The sequence below is a fragment of the Candoia aspera genome, chromosome 13, assembly GCF_035149785.1.
Source record: "Candoia aspera isolate rCanAsp1 chromosome 13, rCanAsp1.hap2, whole genome shotgun sequence".
NCBI lineage: Eukaryota > Metazoa > Chordata > Lepidosauria > Squamata > Boidae > Candoia > Candoia aspera.
In genome coordinates this window covers 4948082-4967023 of record NC_086165.1, presented here as the reverse complement: position 1 = coordinate 4967023, position 18942 = coordinate 4948082, and the positions used below count along the sequence as shown (strand labels likewise).

At 43.7% G+C, this 18942-nt stretch overlaps 2 protein-coding genes across 7 annotated transcripts in view; one reads left to right on the top strand and one right to left on the bottom strand.

The window, feature by feature from the left end:
- Window positions 1-608: 608 nt before the first annotated feature.
- On the top strand, window positions 609-13132 carry FBXO22 (F-box protein 22). Its single transcript, XM_063314267.1, has 7 exons — window positions 609-796; window positions 2656-2788; window positions 3544-3640; window positions 4530-4625; window positions 5843-6007; window positions 6950-7115; window positions 10065-13132. The coding sequence occupies exons 1-7, from the start codon at window positions 693-695 to the stop codon at window positions 10489-10491; spliced, it is 1188 nt and encodes a 395-aa protein (XP_063170337.1). The 5' UTR covers window positions 609-692; the 3' UTR covers window positions 10492-13132.
- Window positions 13133-13675: 543 nt separating this feature from the next.
- Window positions 13676-18942, bottom strand: part of NRG4 (neuregulin 4) — a 47748-nt gene continuing 42481 nt past the window's right edge. For 5 of the 6 annotated variants that reach the window (XM_063314276.1, XM_063314277.1, XM_063314275.1 and 2 more), the window contains 4 exons: window positions 17701-17850; window positions 17031-17125; window positions 15816-15901; window positions 13676-14029 (listed from right to left, as the gene is read on the bottom strand). In XM_063314276.1, coding sequence (XP_063170346.1) covers window positions 15888-15901; window positions 17031-17125; window positions 17701-17850 — 259 coding nt within the window. In that variant the 3' untranslated portion in view covers window positions 13676-14029; window positions 15816-15887. The remainder of the gene's footprint in view (window positions 14030-15815; window positions 15902-17030; window positions 17126-17700; window positions 17851-18942) is intronic. The other variant, XM_063314280.1, reaches the window with a different exon arrangement.

Here is an 18942-nt window from a genome sequence, read left to right as displayed (position 1 = left end):
TGTTTATTCGTTTAGTCGCTTCCAACTCTTCGTGACTTCATGACTTAATCCCATTAGTCCTGTTGTATTTTATTTGCTTGTTAACTACTTTGGAACCACCAAAATAGGGGAGAAATGCAAGGAAAGGTGGCTATTCAAAAGTTTGCATACATATTTCAAAAGTGGTTGCACCAGGCACTTCCATAATGGCTGCTTTAAAATTTTTGTTCCTTAAAATGAATCCTTCCCCCGCACACAGACCCACATTTGGCAGGTCCCGGGATCCAGCCACCGTGAACTTTCCTGGTTCTTGGCTGCCCCTCCTAACCTGCCTTTGGATTTCTTCCTAAACTTAAAAAAAAATCCTAAACTTTAAAAAAAAAAAATCTTGCTCCATAGTATTCTGTCATCTATGGCCCCGTCCGCCCACAAGCAGATAGGAAAAAGTAGCATGAACGTCGAGAGACTTCCTGTCTTCCGAGTTTCAGATCAAGTTTTGAACGCGTGGGGAATGCTTGTCATAGAGATGTGGAAGGATTAGAGCGACGATCCTTGACCAGTCAAGACCGGGCAGGGTTCCGGGCTCCTCCCACGCGCCTCGGTCTCCACGGTAACGAGAGCGTCGCGTCGTTGATCGCGTCAGGAGCGCGCCGGAGCTTCCGGGCCCCTCTGGTGGCGCCTTTCCGGGGGGCTCGCGCCGGCCTGCTGTCGTCATGGAGCCCGAGCCCAAGGGTGGCTACGTGCTGAGCAACCTGGCCGAGGTGGTGGAGCGGATCCTCAGCTTCCTGCCCACGAAGGCGCTCCTGCGGGCGGCCTGGTGAGCAGCCGGAGAAGGGTCGCAAGGGCGCGCCCGGCCCGCGAAAGGCCCTGAGAGGCGGCGAGAGAGGCCTCCCGGCCCCATTTTGAAGCTGGGGCCCATTTTTCGCCGGGGAGGAACCGCCCCTCGAGTTGGGGAGCGGGTGGGCCTGGCCGTCGGAGCCACGGGGCGGGGGGGCAGGAGAGTGTAAGATAATGGCGGCCGCAGCAGGGGCAGGCAGAAGTCCGAAAGGAGCAGCCGACGATCCCGAGCCGGGCGGGCCGAGCCCAGGTCCAGGAGGGGCCCGCCGGCTGCAGCCCCCCCGCCTCGATACCTTGTGGCCGGTCAAGCTTGGCCTGGCCCTGCTCCCTTTGCGGCGGGGAGGCTGCCCCAGTTGGGTCGGTTCATACGTGGGTGCCTCGTAGGCTGAAGGCCTGGCGCCCCAGTCTCGCCGTTTGGCTTCTGCAGCATCCGTGTTTACGAAGAAGCAAAAGGGTCAGTAATGCCCCCTTCCCTCCCCCCCGTTACTTTTACACTATAAAATCGGGCTGCACAAAGGAAGCTGCGAGCGCACGCGGCGCTTCAAGAAGGAAGTTAGAGATTCTTGTGGTAAATGGTAAGAGAGCCAGTTGGTGTAGTGGTTAAGAAAGCAGGGACCCTGAGTTCTAGTCCTGCCTGAGGCACAAAGCCAGCTGGGGGACCTTGGGCCAGTCACTCCCTCTCAGCCCCAGGAAGAAGAAGGCATGGGCAAACTACTTCCGACAAAACCTTGCCGTGAAAACGTCAGGGACTAGTCCAGGCAGTCGCCAGGAGTCAACACTGACTGGAAGGTGCCCCCCCCCCCCCAAAATGATAAGACAGAGTCTGAACAAGAATCAGATCTAGGAAAACCTATTCCCTTGTGTAATACTGGTTTAGACTAGACATCATCATCATCATCATCATTATTATTATTATTTTATCACACACACACACAGGTAGTCCCCATTTAGCGACTGCCTCAGAAAGCGACTGTTTGCAAATACGACGGTGATGCACATAGTAAAAAAATAATTTTCCGACCAATGCGTGCACTTACGCCCAAATTTCTGCACCTGACTGCACACGCCAGAGTGAGAGTAACGCTGGCATAGCTGCGTAAAAGAACTCTTATCTAAACGACAGTGACCGTTTTGCTAGAACAAACTCTGGTTGCTAAACAAGAACTACATGAACACACACACAGATCTCAACTCAAGGTGACAAACGTACCTAATACTCCTGCCTCCTCTTTTCCCCACAACAATAACCCAGTGAGGTGGGTTGGACAGAGAGAGAGTGACTGGCCCAAAGTCACCTGTTGCAGAAAGCAAGGAGGATGACCGTGTCAGATTCGCCAGATTCTGTTGCTATAGCCAACCTCAATCAAAGTAGTTTTACCTTTCCTGTAGAGTTGATTTCATGGTCTGATCTACCTGGTGGGGCTGACACTTGGGCTGAGAAAGAGGGACTGGCCCACAGTCACCCAGCCAGCCTCCGTGCCTAGAGGAAGACTAGGACCCACAGTCTGCTGGTTTCTGATCTAGCGTCTTAGCCGCTGCACCAAAGTGATTCTCAGGAAGAACTTTCTAACTGTAAGAGCTACCAGGCAGTGGAACAGGAATGCTTCAGCCACACGGAGTTGTCAGTTTCGTGAAATCGTTGAGGGTAGTGTATAGGTATGCTGCCAAAAATGTGGGTTAGCTGAAGAAGGGCTAAGGCAGAGTTAAAGCGGAGGCCCCGATTCCCATTCCGATTCTCAGGAGTTGTCCTAAGGATTGGGACTCGGTCGTGTGAGGCCTTGAATGCTCCCAGCCTTAGAAGCTTTTGCAGTGTGAGCAACACAGATATTCCTGTTACAGTGTGTGCCAGCTGTGGCGGGAGTGTTCCCGCAGAATCCTGCGAACGCAGCAGAGCGTCACCTGGGTCCCTGCCTTGGAACCAGGCCCATCCAACAGCCATGTCCTGGTCCAAGTGTTAGCCGAAGAAATCGAGGTAAGCGGTTTGGACAGATTGAGGTGCTTCTCACATAAGCAGGTTTTGTCTGTCTATTGTCGAAGTTCATCTTCTAAATGTTCAGAATTTCCTACTGCTCACATTACATTAGTTCTCATTTGACTCTGTTTAAGACAACGCACGTCACAAAAAATGGACACGCTGTAATAGGCTAGTGGTAGGTTTTGCCTTCTGTGCTGTCTTTTCTTTTGAAATCCTGTAATATTAAGTGAGCTCCAGGAGCAAGAAGGCACTGAATAGGAAGAGGTGAGGTCCTCTGACTCTGGCCTCATGCATGCTTACTGGGGGTGAGCCCAGTGGGCATCAAGTGATTTTATTCTGGGAAAACATGTATAGGTATCTCTGTTTACTTAGAAACCGTTTTATGGAATTCGGGTGGGGTTTATTATTGGCCTGGTGTTCTGAAGATTGCAACTCTGAACGATTAGGATGTTGAGCATTCTAGATTACCACACAGAGTGATGAAACAGTAGGTACAGAAAGCCTCATCTATTTGGCAGGTTAACTACATCCATATTTGTTAACATTTTATATTCTGTTTTTCTAAACAGAATAGTGATTGTTTAAAAAGACAGCCCTTTGACAGTGCATCTTTTTCACTGGCTTAAGTGAAGAAGCAGCTAAGTTTATTCAAGTGGTATTTGGAGCGGTGCTTGTTTTTTGTGTGCAAGAGAAGTTCCTGCATGTGCGACTATCCAGTGTCCATCATGCTGTGTTCTGCTTTTACATTGCAGAAAGTTCAGATCCTCCCCCAGACAGTGTTATATATAATAGCAGATGGAGAGACTTACAGTGGATTCAGAGAGAGCTGTGGCCACGGTCTGAAGAAAGGTAAGCAGCCGGTGAGACTATTCATAGGTGCCGTGGCACTCTTGAAAAAACGAGTCTCTCTACTGGAGTTAAAATCTAAATGCAAGTGTTACTAGCTTGCCATAACCCAAAATTCAAAACAAGAAAAAGTATCAACTGCTGTGTTCTTCTGAGTCACTGGGTTATACACGTGGAGCAAGGAAACAGTCTTCTGAACGGGCTGTTTGGGTCCTGTAGGTAAAATGTGAGCCTTGAAAGGAGGTTTCTGCTCAGTCACAGCTTGGTTAAACAACCTCGTGAAGTATCGTTTGGCAGTAACAAAGAGTGTTGATGTGGGTCTATGCGTTTACTTGACCGAAGTACAGAAACTGAATTCCAGTTTGCTAGAGTTTCTTGTGATTGCCAGCTGCAGGAGCATGCAGTATATTGCTCGGAGAATCCTGTAGAGCAGTGTTGTTCAGCCTTGGCCAATTTAAGGTGTGGACTTCAACTCACAGAGTTCTGGGACTTCAATTCTCCCAGACGTCAGGCTGGCTGGGGAATTCTGGGAGTTGAAGTCCACACATCTTAAAGTGGCCAAGGTTGAACTGTAGCACCTTGAGGCCAAGAGTCTTCGCAGGGGCAGGGACCCATCTTCATTCTCTCCTCCATGGTTGATCTTGGGAGCAGACAGCTGGGAGAGGTTGCTGCTGCTTTGCAGACTCTTGGCAGCATTTGGCAAAGTTCTTCTCCTTAAGAACTTTGAAAATAACAAGATCTTCCCTTGTTTGCTCACGGATTGGGAAAAGCACAGAGCCCCTGTGTTCATTGCAGCCACTAATTAAAATACCTTGAAAAACTGGCAGCTGCCCTCAAGGTTATTATTGATCCTGCAGGAACTGGGACTAACCATTTTTTGTTGTCATTGCAGCACGGCGAAGGAACAGTAAAGAAATAGCTGCTGCCCTGGAAAAACTGCTGCCCAAACGGTGCCAAGTTCTTGGCCTTGAGACACCTGGAGTTGTAGGTAAGGAAAACAACAACAACAACAACAACAGCAAGATAAGCTGAGTGGCTTTTTTCTTCAGTATGGCTATCCTTCCAAACTGTTCTTTCCACCTGCTTAAAGGAAGCAACCTTCTGTAAAATTAATTGCAAATAAACTTAGAACTTGGACTTTTGATTAGAGTGGAAACAGTTCCCAGTAGCTCACGAATCCCGCGTAAGTTCATGGGCAAAGCAGGTCCCCGGTTCTGCCCCAGATGTGCCTCCCATGGACTGAATGGACTGTAACTTTGAACGGCTTCGCATCCATAGTTGCTTTGAAACTGATGTCTGTGTCAAGCAGACAAGGTTATTAAACAAGCATTCCATAGTTCAATTAACTGGGAGAAAACTGAGTTTTCCTTAGCCTGATGCCCCCCAGTTTGCTTTGGAAGTTGTAATCTGATGGCAACTGGATGGCTTTTCACGGCTTCACATTCTTCCTTGGGGCTCTGAATTCAGAGCTAAAAAATTACAACCACGCCAGTGCCGTGCTAGTTGGGGATTCTGGCAGATACTATGTAACCCGTGTTGAAAAGACCAGGTCAGGGACAGCTGCTGTCCCCACCCCCTGGTGGAGAGAGATGTGGTAACTAAACCATGTTAAAAAGGTCAGTATTTCAGAGTGCAGAAGGCAGAAAACTTGTTTGCTTTGTCCCACAGTGCGGCTTCTTATGACCTCAGAGGAAAAGGTATCTGATGTTTACAACCGAAGTGTATTCTACAAATGCTTGGAGATCACTTTGAAGCCCCCAGGCTTTAAAAATCATATGGAAACCTTTCTGAGGTCTGATTGAGAACCTAAGAAATTTTGCCTTTTCCCACTTCAGGTCATTGTTCCTTAATTTTGTCTGAGATTTTCTGCATCCCAGTTACCTGCAACCCAGCGTAGCTGGAGGCTGACCTTTGGACTTTCGACCCGCACTGCCTGTGCTATACAAGTGAGCTTGGCTGATGTCTACAAGGATATTACAAGTCACTCCACAGTTTGTGTTCTTTAAAGCTCTTGCGCCTGCCACATAAATGTACCAAAGATGTAGGAGGGATATTTTACTATTGAATTGTCCATTTTTTTACTTTATGCTACTTGTAGAAAACGGGATCGTTTTAAAAATGGTTATTGCAAGGCCATGTGATTGGTGGGGATGAGATAGCAGGGCAGTCTTAGGAATGGGGCTGACACGTAACTTCACTCTTCAGTTACTCCAAAAGGCTCTCGCAGCAATCATCCCTTAGAAGTTGAAGACAGAGAGGCTGGCGTTGCCCTGCTGCTCCCCAAAATCGATGGGGTGAAGATTCAGACCTTCCACTTTTTTAAAGATATGAAGAGCCAAGCCATCGATGAAGGACAGTTTGCAGAAGCAGGCAAGCTGAAGTGGTGCGGGGTGGCGGGGAGGTTGTGTATGTGCTCGGTTTGACATTTGAACTCTTGCTTTAAAAAAAAAGGACTGGAAGCTGTCACGGTGTGGGATTTTAATTCCCATGAGCAGGAGTCATTCACAGCCTGTAAACATCACAACGGCTGACTGTCACATGATGGTCATGGGCTTAAAGGGTGCAACATGGGAATTGCTTTGAAGATATTGTGAAGGCTATGAGAATATTGGAACATGGTGATCTGTGATGTAACGTTTGGCTCAAAGGGATAGGAGAAACTCAGTGATTCTTCCATCCCAACAGTATGTTCTAAGTCCTCCTTTTCCTTCCACACCCTTTCCACCTTTAACCCTCAGACATGGCAAAGCAAGAGAGCAAGGATTTTTCCTCCAGTGAACATGCAGAGTAAACGAAAGCTAACGGGTTTGTGGGCCAACTTTTTGCATCTCCCTGCTAAACCATAACTAGTTCCATTTGTTGTTTTTTTTATAACTGGGGGGGGGGGCTTTTTATTATTGGGGGAAATGTTGAGCCCCTTTTGCTAGCCATACAGCTGAGGCAGCCTGGGTGTGTCATTTGCCCTGTTGCTTGCTGGGCTCCGTGTATTCCAATACATAAAAGGTTAACCGCTAGCTAAGTTTCTTGAGTATGAAGCAAAACAAAACGTACGATTGGAGCCTTACAAAAAACCTCCAAGGCTGCATACTGAGGAGGTCAGAAATTTGCCGGAGGGCAGTATGACGACAACAAATCTTGTGGGAATCTCTGCTTTTGAGAGGTACTCTGCCGTCCTCTCCCTTTAGGGAACGTAGGGCAGAAAACATAAGCAGATGCAGTTCATGAACTAAATGATGCGTGACATGGGGCATCTTGTTATTATCAGCAGAAAGCCAGAGATTAATATTTTCTCCCTTCTTCTGTTCTAATCAGGTCTTAAGAACAATCCGGATCTTAGAGTGGTTCTTCTGTTTGGATACAATACCTGGAAGTCAGGATCAACACGATTTCTCCGCCAAATTCTCAATCGTTTGAATGAAAAGAGCATAATCTTAGCTGGGGGACACGTAGAGAGCATTCCCTCTCTAACTGCAGAGAAGTGGGTATCTTCCAGGGCATTGAGATCTCTTCGTCTCTGGGCATCCGTTGCGGTCGTGTTTGGATAAGGGTAGTTTTCCCAATAGCCTACTATTTGTTATGCTTCAGTCAGTTCGGCTTTTATGTGTTTCTGAAAAGCTCAGCTTCTGTATTGTTCAAAAGCAAGGTTCTGCTTCTCCTGGCGCGCTCAAATCTCTTAGGCTAAAGTGACTTTAAAAAGTTGCTTAAGAACTTTTTAGCAAGCTGTGTTGGAGCAGGCCTTCCTGTCCCGTATGCTGAATGTCACAGTGACTAGAAAAATGCTCTGGCAAGCAAAACAGCTGGCTAGGAAAGCTGTTCCCTCATCCTGCCTTTAGGTCTGAAATTTACCCGTTTTCGTCACAGGTAATAACCATCAGTACATCTTCGTGATTTTCTTTTATTTCCCTTTCAAGCTGATCGGCCGCCATTGTGTCAGCGGCGCTGCCACAATGAATCCGAATTATGATGCTTGAAAAGTTTCTCCTGATTTAGAATAAGTCACTTCCATTAGATTCCAGCATTAAAGAGAGGGAGGGAAATTTCTCTCACTGAGCCCATACAGTGTACCACTTTTTAAATGCTTTGTGTTCTCCCAGCTTGTCATTTGTTTGTCTAAAATTAGAAGTGCTAATGATATATGCTGTAGCCCTTTCATCATCTTCTTTTCCCTTTTTTGCACCTTCCCCCTTTACCTTTTTCAAGGTCTTTGCTTTATGTAACTTACTAATATTTTATCCATTTCACCTGGAATGCACGTTGCCAGGGTTGAACAGGGATGGACTGAACAGGCAAACACGGATCCCTGTTAGTGTTGCACAACACAGTCTCTTAACTTTCTCCCAGCTCAGTCTACTGGGCCTGTATTGAATGGTACAAGAATAAAGACGAGTCCTGTGTATATATTCAGTTATGGCAGGTACATTGGAGTAGAGTTCTAGATTGGGTGTTTTGTCAGAAACTGAAACAGATCTCAGAGGTGGGGGTATGCAGTAGCTGATGTTTTAACATTCACTTGCAGTTTGTTCTATCGGTGGTAAAGCAGTGCTGTGATCTCGGCATGTCAGCACACTCCAGACAGGTGCTCTGCAGGCAACACAAGGCTCATGTTGGGTTCATAAAGGGCGGGAATGGTGCTTCTGCTAACTGAGGCTCGTTCCCAAGTTAGGGCTGTATCAAAGGGCCTTCAACCATTCCGTTGCACTGCTGGATTGTCAGCCTAACTCCGCAATAAATGCTAGATAACAAATGTCCTGTTGCGTAATGCCATCTGTGGACTTTTGTTTAGGAGGAACAGTTTAGACTTTACTTAGAACCAGCAGGCTCTTTTGAGGCTTGTAGTGACATGTTGCTATACTGGTGTCTTCCTTCCTTCCTTTGTAGAATTTCCATTCATGTTTGCAAACTTGTCGATGATAGGCCAACATCTTGACAGTGACAAGTTTAAAAAAGAAGCTGACATGATGCTTTTAACCCTTTGATGTTTATTCTATCTATCTATCTATCTATCTATCTATCTATCTATCTATCTATCTATCTACTTCGTCACCGCCCATCTCCTCCAAACAGAGGGACTCTATAGAAATAATAGTTTTAAGCTAACTTTCAGGTATTAATTGAATTATTCTTCCAAGCAGATTTTTGGGCATCTGTTGCTTTTACCTAGGCAACTGAGGGGCATTCTCTTCCTAGCACTGCCTTCTGCATAAGTTGTTATGTAGCACACGTCTTCCTCGCAGTCATCTGGTTTGACATGTTTAAGTCCCTCAATCATCAGTTGGGTCTACTGGTTAAGGCAACAGGCTAGAAACCAGGAGACTGTGAGTTCTAGTCCCACCTTGGGCACGAAGGCCGGCTGGGTGACCTTGGGCCAGTCCCTCCCTCTCAGCCCAAGAGCTAGTCAGGCGTGGTAGGAGAGTTCTAGTCCCGCCTTAGGCATAAAAGCCGGCTGGGTGCCCTTGGGCCAGTCCCTCTCTCTCAGCCCAGCCCACCTCACAGGGTGGTTGTTGTGGGGAAAAGAGGAGGAAGGAGTATTAGGTATGTTCACTGCCTTGAGTCATTTATAAAAATAATAAAGGTGGGATAGAAATTTTTAAAAAACTTGATTTGAAAGACAAAAAAGGTCAGTTGTATTCACATAGTGGTATATCCTGATGCCCTCTTAGCTAACTAATGCTGACAAAAATTGTTAAACACCTATTATTTCTTAGGTTTTAATCATTTTTATAAATATGGTATTCTGTCTCTCATATTTCTGGGGTTTCCCAGTAAATGCACAAAAATAATGACGAATTAAAATTTGCAAGCAGACCTGTGAAATACCCTTAGGGCATAGAAAAATATTGCAAACTGTTTTGGGGCAAAAGTAACCGTTCTTGCCAAAGGACTAGGGTAGATCTTCTCCATCTCTTGGACTGTCCGAAGGATATCTGGGGTGGTAATGAAGAAGTCTGTACAGTAATTTTCAAATGGTTCTGTTTCAAAGCACATTCAGGTGGATTAGATACAATTCCCAAGCTTTTTTCCTCCCAGCTTTCCTAACCCGGCATCAAAATAGGATTTCAGATTCATGTATCCTACATTTGGTAAAACGGTGTAAGACTGACTGACTGCTGAGTTTGTTGCCCGTTTAGGCTTTACTCTAGTGATGAGGCTGGTTTTATTTTTATTTTTTAAAAAAACTGAGATTTTCAGCATCTTAGTGCCTTCAGAGAATTTTCCCAGGGAAGTGGGCAGGTTAATTCGCTGCTGTTTGTCTGAAGGAGAAGAGCAGGTTGGTGATGGGAGCAGCTGGAGGCGTGTGGTTTGCAGAGTTTTCAGTGCTTAAAATGCATGGTTGGGGGCTGGCAACCCTGCATTGTCCTGCATAATCTTTTGGCGACGTCGTGTTCTGGCCTGCCTGCTTCTCAAGGCGTTTCCTCCTCTCTTTCAGTACCATTCAGCCGGCAGACTCCTGTGGCGTCGTTGGCTTGGCTTTTAGTGGCCCCCAGATCCAGTGCGCCTCCGTCCTGTTAGACGAAGACGTAACGGACGAAAAGACAGCAGAAGCTGCGATGCAGCGCCTCAAGGCCGCCAACATCCCGGAGCACAACAGCCTGGGTTTCATGTTCGCCTGCGTCGGCAGGGGACACCAGTATTATAAAACCAAGCCAAACCTGGAAGCCGATGCTTTTAGAAAGTTCTTTCCGAATGTCCCCCTGTTTGGCTTTTTTGGACATGGGGAGATCGGATGCGATCGGATCGTGACTGGGAATTTTGTCCTCCGGGAATATACTGAGGCCAAGGATGACCTCCTCCACGGTTACACCACTGTCATGACACTTGTGCATCTGGGTTCAGCTAAGGCGAATCAAGCTTAAGCCTCTTCTTGGCGGTGGTGCACCAAAGTCACCAGGCTGCACTGATTTCAGAAACGTGCAATTCTGGGAACACTTCAAAGTGCCTCCTGAAACAAAACTGAAGGTTGTCCCATTGACTGTAGGTCTCATAAACTGTGTAAGCTTAAATTAGGTGAAGAAAAGAACGTTTTTATACCACGTTTCTAAAACTCTAAGTGTTTTGTACGCATGGTAGATTTTTTACATCATTCCGGTAGTTGCAGATGACAGTTGTTAGCATCACCGGTGCTTTCATACTGGAAACTGATTTTTTTTTTCATGCTGTTAGTGGATTTCTGAACAAGTCAGCCTTTGAACTAATTCTGTCTTAAACTGTGGCTGTGTCTTTTATTGTTTGTCTTTGGAGATGTAAAGCTTCAGGCCTGAATTGAGCCCTTTTACCTCATCTGTTAAGGTAAGGTGGCAAAGGGTCTATGCAGGCCTGGCCAAATTTATCCTCTCTAGACCAAAAGGGGATAAGACGGTCTGGATCCTTGGGGCTTATCTCAGTAAAACCTTGCAAATTGGGCAGTGTTGTTCACTAACTAGTTTGTATTCTAAATTGTACTAGTTACCTGCTTCTTAATCTCTTTTGTTGTAGAAAAATATTCCTTGGGGATTTTCCTGATCCTAAATATACCACCTTTGTGGAGGGACCACAAGATCTGTCTGATTTGGCTTTGGTTCTACTGTTGAGTGGCCTCAGTACAAATTTTTGGGACCTGGAGCAAAAATCAGTGAAAGCTTAGAAGTAATAATGTTTTCTTCCTATGCAGACATCTGCAAAATAATAAAAAAGACCTGCGTTTGTCAATATAGGAAAGATAAATGGCAGCAGAATTATATGGTTGCAAGGTATTATCTTGATATTCAACTTTCCATCTGTCGTTAAAACTACTGAAGATATTTATAATTGTCCTAGGGTTGTACTGGGAAAGTGGGACAAGGGTAAATAAGGTAACAGAAAATTAAATACTTGATTTTTCTCTCAACCGCAAGTTATATTCTTCCTGTCTCCCTCCAAAAGCAGAGTGCCAGGGAGTTGGGAGTGTTTCTTTCGGACCAGAAGGCGCTTGTTTTTTTCCATGAAAAATTGAAAACGATGATACAAGAAAATACTTGTGTGTGTGTGTGTGCGTGTGAATACACCAAGTGAAATAGGTGCACATCATACAGTATGTCCGTAGTTGTCTTTTGGGATTCATTGCAGACTTGGCTGCTTTTAATGCATGGGAGAAACACAGTTTGCAGGACTAAGTCGAGATGATCTACTTTATTACGTACAGTGGCTATTCATTCTGGTTTTGCACCATTTGAATAAACAAAGGATGGTAATCCTGCTTCAGGACAGGGTTCCTCATCTGGTTGAAGTCATTGCCTAGTATTCAGTTAAGATCCCCTAATTACCTTTCTTCTGGCTTGATTTGGTAATGTCACTGCAATACCAAAAATACAAAATCCTAGGGAAATATCAGGTAGGGGGAATACAGAATGTTGGATAGTGCAGTAGTACAGTATTTATGGGCCAGTTTTCAGGGTATTTTCACAAACTGATTCATAAAGCCAATAATTAAAAGTTTTAGGGAAGTAATTTTTAAAATAATACCTTAAATGTGCAATTGAAACTATGCTTATGTTTCAGTGGACAGAGACGTCCTATTCTGGAGCCACTTTTGAGGAGTGTGTGTCTGTTATGTCCACTAGCTAGATTGCTTTAAAAGAAAATGGCAGATTTTAATGGCCAGTGTGTTTATCTATAGGAAACTGTTTTCTGCTGCAATGACACCACTGCTTTAGGGAAACCAATCTAAAGTGTATGTTGAAAATGTAGCTGTATGTTAAAATTGGCACTGACATGTGTGCTGGGCACACAATAGTGATTCAGTTGTTTAAAAAAGTTTCCTGAATTGAGATTGACTCCTGGGAACTTTGTGTACATGATCATTCAGTTTTCTTGGTAAATTTACATATGCGAAGGTGTTAAACTTTGAGTCATTCTTCCTGCTGGGACAGACAGTGAGGTGTGCAAGAAAAATGGGGTTGAGATGGTCACTTGGAATTATCCAGGTCATTTCTCATTTAAAGAATTTAGTTTCTTGCAATTAATGGTATGAAGATGATCTTTCACACAGCACACTGGCAGCCATGGTTTGTTTACCTATGTTTATTGAATAAACTACAATTAGCTAGGGTTGCTGTAATTCTTAAAAAATCACTTCAGTTGAGTTCACAAGATTTAGCCCAAATAAGCAAAAAGCATTTTGGCTTAATGTGTTGTTTGAATCCAGGGAATACAACAAATGATGCATTTAAAGTTAGGTACAGTTTCTTCTGTGTAAATAGATTTTAAAAATCTCTAGGGAGGAACAACAAAGTGATTTAAAAGAAAAATACATACTTAAAGAAATACAATTCAGTGTGCATCTAGGGGGCTAGATAGGTCCACCTTTTCAGCCCTTCCTAAAGCTCCTGTACGGTGTGTCTAATGTGAAAACAAGCTCTGTTCTGGGACACTAATGCCGAGGTGGGAGGCCCTCCACCCGCTCCCCAAATTGTGTTAGAAATAAATCCATTCACGGTAACCCAGCCAGTAGTAGTTCTTCCCAAATGAGAGGGAGTGCAACCCCCCCCCCCAAAAAAACTTTAATACTTTAAAGAAGAAGCTTATAAAGCAATTGATGACTCCATGAGTAAAAAGAACAAGTGATTTGTGGAACTTTACAGAACTACATGCAGTATGGTTTTATATTAGTTTGTTAGATTTTTCTCAGCTTTCTTCCAGAACTTGTGGCGGCATTCTGTAGCACGTCCAACTCTTTTCTGGGACTACCCTCTGAGGTAGACCGGGCTGCAAGAGACTGGTCCAAAGTCACCCCAGGACTGAGGTGGACCTGAACCCGGGTCTCCCCGATCCTTGCCCAACACCTTAACCATCATTCTACTCTGGCTTGGTCAGAATTTTTTTTTAATTAGTTTGACCTGTACAACCCACTGATAACACATGAAAGAATTTAAAATACAGATTATTTTGAGAGACCCTGGAGATGTATTTGAAGAGAAAAGGATAAACTTTATTTACAAATGGAAATGTTTCAAACAAAGGAAAAAGGAATACAGTAACTATATCATGACCCTAAAAAGGCTTGCCAGATGTCACACCTTACATAAAATTGCTCTTCTTTTGTTCACTAAGCTTGCTCCTGACATGTAAAGTCCATGGCATGGAACTAAAACATACAGCTAGCTTTACCTTCAATAAAAATGGATGGAAGGAACCCAACCACATTTCAGTACTATCTATTAATGTTTGGAAGAACTTTAAAAGCATTTTGTCTATTTTAACTACTGTGGATATAGTTGATCCTAATGTCCCTTTCAGCATCTTCACATACCTCTGACATTCTTTGTCTGGGAATTGTAAGAACATAAGCAATGCATATTTATGCTTAAATATTTGGTCCTGTAAATCATTAGCAACACCTTCTTCTTTCAGAGTATCTGGGAACACTGGTACAGATTCCTGAAAATTACAGAAGACGGTGGCTTTATTAGATTTTTTTAAAATGGCAAATTATGTATTATCTTTCCCATCATTTTTGTCAAGGCAGATTACAAAGGTATAAAACTAGCACACTGTTGTACCCAAAGGAATTAACTAAGCACATCAAAAATGAGTAACTGAAAGTTCTCAAGAATGCAATGAACAATTTTAACTTGTTCATCTGCTTACCCTAAGAATCTATTTTGAAATCTCATTTAATTATTATGACTGTGTGTGGCTTCGTTCAGAAAGAAAGAAAACTTTTTCCAACATTTACATAGTATTTTTTTTTTTGGTCCATCTAAGTCTACATGGTAGTAAAGGTAAAGGTTTCCCTTGACATTAAGTCCAGTCGTGTCCAACTCTAGGGGGCGGTGTTCATCTCCGTTTCAAAGCCGAAGAGCCGGCGTTTGTCCATAGACAGTTCCGTGGTCATGTGGCCAGCATGACTACACGGAACACCGTTACCTGCCCGCCGAAGCGGTACCTATTAATCTACTCACATTTGCATGTTTTCAAACTGCTAGGTGAGCAGGAGCTGGGACTAGCAACGGGAGCTCACCCCATCACGCGGATTCGAACCGCCGACCTTCCAATCGGCAAGCTCAGCAGCTCAGCAGTTTAACCCGCAGCACCACCGCGTCCCTTCTTGAATTCTTTAATATTTATTCTTCATCATGTAACATTTTTGTTTATCCTGAAAAAAACTCAGCATTGTTTCTCCCATGAACAGGAAGTGTTTGATAGCAAACACTTAAGAGGACTATTTATTTATTTATCAGATTTTATCCTCCCACAAGGATTCCCACAAGATTCAGTATCAAGATTCAGGAGGATTCAATACCCTAAGAATCTTGATATTGATTAATACCAATGTGAAGATTCAGGAGGATCTTGATAAGATGAAACAAATTTCTCTTGTTGCTGGTCCATAATTTCTTCTTTTGAAACTAAGAAAATTAACTTCAGCAGGGACAAATACAAAGTCCTTTATATGGGTAGGAAAGATCAAAGGCAGAATATAGGAAAGGAGGGACCACACTGGGCAGCATTTTGTGAAAAAGATCTGGGTGGGTCTTGGTTGATCCCAAACTGAACATGAGCCAACAATGTAATGCAGCTACAGAAAAGGAAGTGGAGCATCATGATCAAGAAAAATTACATAGGCCAGGCTACCCCTAGAATATTCCATCCAGTTTGGGGCACTGGAGCATGATCGGGATAGGGGCCTAGAAGGCAAACGTACGAACTCCCATATTTCTTTTTTACATTTATGTGTGATGACAGATACAATTCTCATCCATGCCCATTCTCCTTTCATAAATTAGAAGAACCTTTGTGCAAAAAACTGGGCCACTGAGATGCATTCATAATTTTTGACAAAGCAATTTGCATTATTCAACTGTGTCTAAATATGTGTTTAGAATAATTCACAGCTCCTTCATTCTCACTGTAAGCCCTTGTAAAAGCTCAAATTATTGGACGTGTACCCTAAGCAGACATTCCTAGTTTTTCTGGTATCAGTATAATAATGCATTAGTATCTTGTTTTCTCATTGCTTTTGCATAAAAATACTTTCCCATATTAAAGAATTTTAAAAAGTTTGAAAAGTATTTCTGAAAAATTCAGAAAAAATGTGCACATAACATGTTGGATATCTGTGTGCGAGCCCCTCTTCCTCTGAAACAGGACCCTAAATATAATTGCCCTGGTAAACCTCTAATTAGCCCAGCACTTGTCACAGATGCCCATTCTGTCCTCTTACCATATTCTCCAACGTGGTTTCAGCGTTTCCACTTCTCTTGTTGCTGGTCCATAATTTCTTCTTTTGATTTCTTTATTCGGTTATTTCTGAAAAGACACCATTTCCATCAGGCCCCTTCTGAACCAAGCAGGGCAATCTTTTATGGGGGGGATTGCCTATTCCATTGGGGGTGGGGTCTGCAGTGGTCCAGGAGATTGGAGGTGTGACCTTGTTTAAGCTCGGGGATTTTAGACTTCCTTTCAGTTTTTATCCACTTCCTATTTCAAAACCGGGAGTGGGGGAACTATCAATTGCATCAGTGCTTGACCGTGGTGATCTAAGTGCTGATGTAGATCTCCAAACAAATTTAAGTAAGGTGCTTAATATTTATCATTTTCTTCCAAAAACGTCCGTTCCAGCCTCCCATTTATCATCCGTTACAATTCTGAAATTTCGCAAGGCCTTCACCTTGGCCAGGCTGGACGCTCTGCCCTCGGCAGTCCTGCTGGGACGTCTCAAGGGTACCCCTATGCACCTTCGGTTATTCCCATGTGGGGATGGCTCAGTAGAAACCCTAAGCCATATGCTGTTCTCAATATAAGGACTCTGGACAGGCCCTTATACATCTGATTTAGAAGGAATTTCCAGGTAGGGAGTGTGATTTCTATTTAATGCTACTTCTCTCGGACAAGGACTCAAAAATATCCTCCCAAGTTGCCCAGTTTTGTGCTACCATCTGCACGATACACCGCACCATTACTTAGGTTTAGAATTTCTTAAAGTAGTATTTTATTTTGACTTATTTTAGTATTTTTATTCTTAATTATTTTTAGATCCTATCATACTTACCGTGTTTCTGTTTTATATATATATATATATAGAGAGAGAGAGAGAGAGAGAGAGAAGAATGTAATACTGTTATTACTAGATGTTTTGACTGTATCTGGCCTTAGGGCTGATATAATCAAAATTGATTCAGCCCTAAGGCTTGATTTGGTCTGATCTGATCTGATCTGATTTGAAGTGCTGATGACTGCAAACAGGGTGGACTTAACAGCAGCGTTTCTCAACCGTAGCAACTGAAGATACGTGGACTTCAATTCCTCTGCTGGCTGGGGAATTTTGGAAGTTGAAGTGCACACATCTTAAAGTTGCCATGGTTGAGAAACGCTGACTTAGAGGCTTCAGGCAGTTTTCCTGCACCTGTTCGATCCCAGCCTTGCGCAAGCCACTGACCTGAGAAGTACTCACTATTGCAGGCGTTGCTGCTGTTTCCCTCAATCAGGTGACCTCCACGCTCCAGCGAACTGGTCCGTGGAATCTGGCCTTTCCTGGCAAGAAGGGATAATGGCATGAGACTGCAAAGAGATAGAAGACGGATAATCCGAGGAGGTGGGTGGGTTTTGCAACTTCTTAGCTTCGCATCTCAAACTTCCCGGTGAAACTGGCTTAAATCTAGAAATGGCCTGAAACGGAGTCAAGGGTTAAGTTGTTGGGGCTGTTTGTGCAACCCCTTCTCAAATAAGCGCTCTTATAAATCGTACTCTCAGGACAAGGCAGTTTGCCTTTTTTAAAAAAGGTGTGCCGGTATCCCATGACTCAGCTTTACAGTTCCTTTGAGGTTCTTTTTTAGCCAAGGAACTAAAGCAACACTGACTGACTGACTCAGTTGCCCACAAATGCACGGTTACCTCACAATAGTAGAGTTAATTTGCATCTGGTTGGAAGAGCAGAGAATTAAGTGGTTTTAACCGTCTTTTTAGAAACGGATGAGAAAGGTTACGCGTTCTAGCCAGTGTTAAAGAACAATGGCACGTACATTAAATATTTTATTACAGAGAACACTTATCCTGGCAAAAGTGTGAGACTCTTTCCTTGGGTCAATCTCTAAGCCCAACCGCTTTACCTGCAAAGAAAAAAAAATGCTCCCGCTACCAGGACACTCAGAACGACGACCGACGCCAACACGGCTGCAAACAGTTCCCCTCTCGAGTGGTTCTTGATGCTCGGGAGCAAAATTGCTTCACAACGAGCCCCTGTATAGTTGTCAACACACCTGTGGAACAAAGATTAGTTTATAAGCTGAAATAAAGTCACATTTTCCCCACGTTGGTGCCCTCTCTCTCCCTCTTACCTTCCTCAGTTGTCTCCAATACAATGAGAGTTAGACCAAACAACGAGGGGTTGTGGAAAGGGTACTTCACTGAATGCAGGTACGTTGCCCTAATTCCCTATTTATTAAGTTATTTGTATGATTCATATCCTGCCTTTTCTGCCAGAGTTCAAAGGCAGCATGTGTAGCATTCCTTCCTCCTGTTTTTCTCCACAACAATCCTGAGTGGTTAGAGACAGTCCTAAATCTGCCAGGTACATCAGTGCAGTGAAGATTTTATGGCTATCCTTTCATTTTCTACACTGATGGCTGCTTTGGGTGAACAATAACCATGGAGGCTGGGAAAGGGGGCAAGCAATATGGCATGTGTCATGATGTCAACATGCAGATGAAGCTATAATGCAGGTGAGGTCATTGTGGCTTCTAATGGTCACCTATGCAGTACCACAAATTGGCAGAGTTGGCCCCTGAAAATATTAATCCACTGTTTAAAGAAATGTTGACATACAAATCTAACAAAAGATTCTGACTACTCGGAAGGACTGAAAAAACTGAATAATAAAGGAGATAGCCCAGTATTGGTGACTGGGGGAAATGTCTGAATCAGCAAATCAAGGGATCAGGGATGGAGGCACAATTATACTGTATGAGATGCAGACAGAAAGTTGAATCTTGTATTTGCTAGATTTGAACGATATAGCAACTAAAATTTGCCCTGCAACCAGAATGAAAGTTAAGGTACAAAGGATTATTGCAAGAATACTTGCAGAAATTGAGCTTTTATGCTACTGAAGGAGAGGGGAACATTTATAGCAGAATTTTCATTAACTATGACATGAACTGAGAAGAGGTTAAGATCTTTGAAAGATTCCCTAATGACATTTGTAATTAAAATGTACACTGTAGTGTAATCTTATCTGTCTGTAATGGATTAATATGCATGACATGCCCGGAACAGAGTGTTAAGCTGCCACCTTACAATTAAATGTGCTTCATGATTCCACCTTCCATTTGCTACAGGGGAGTCTCATTTGC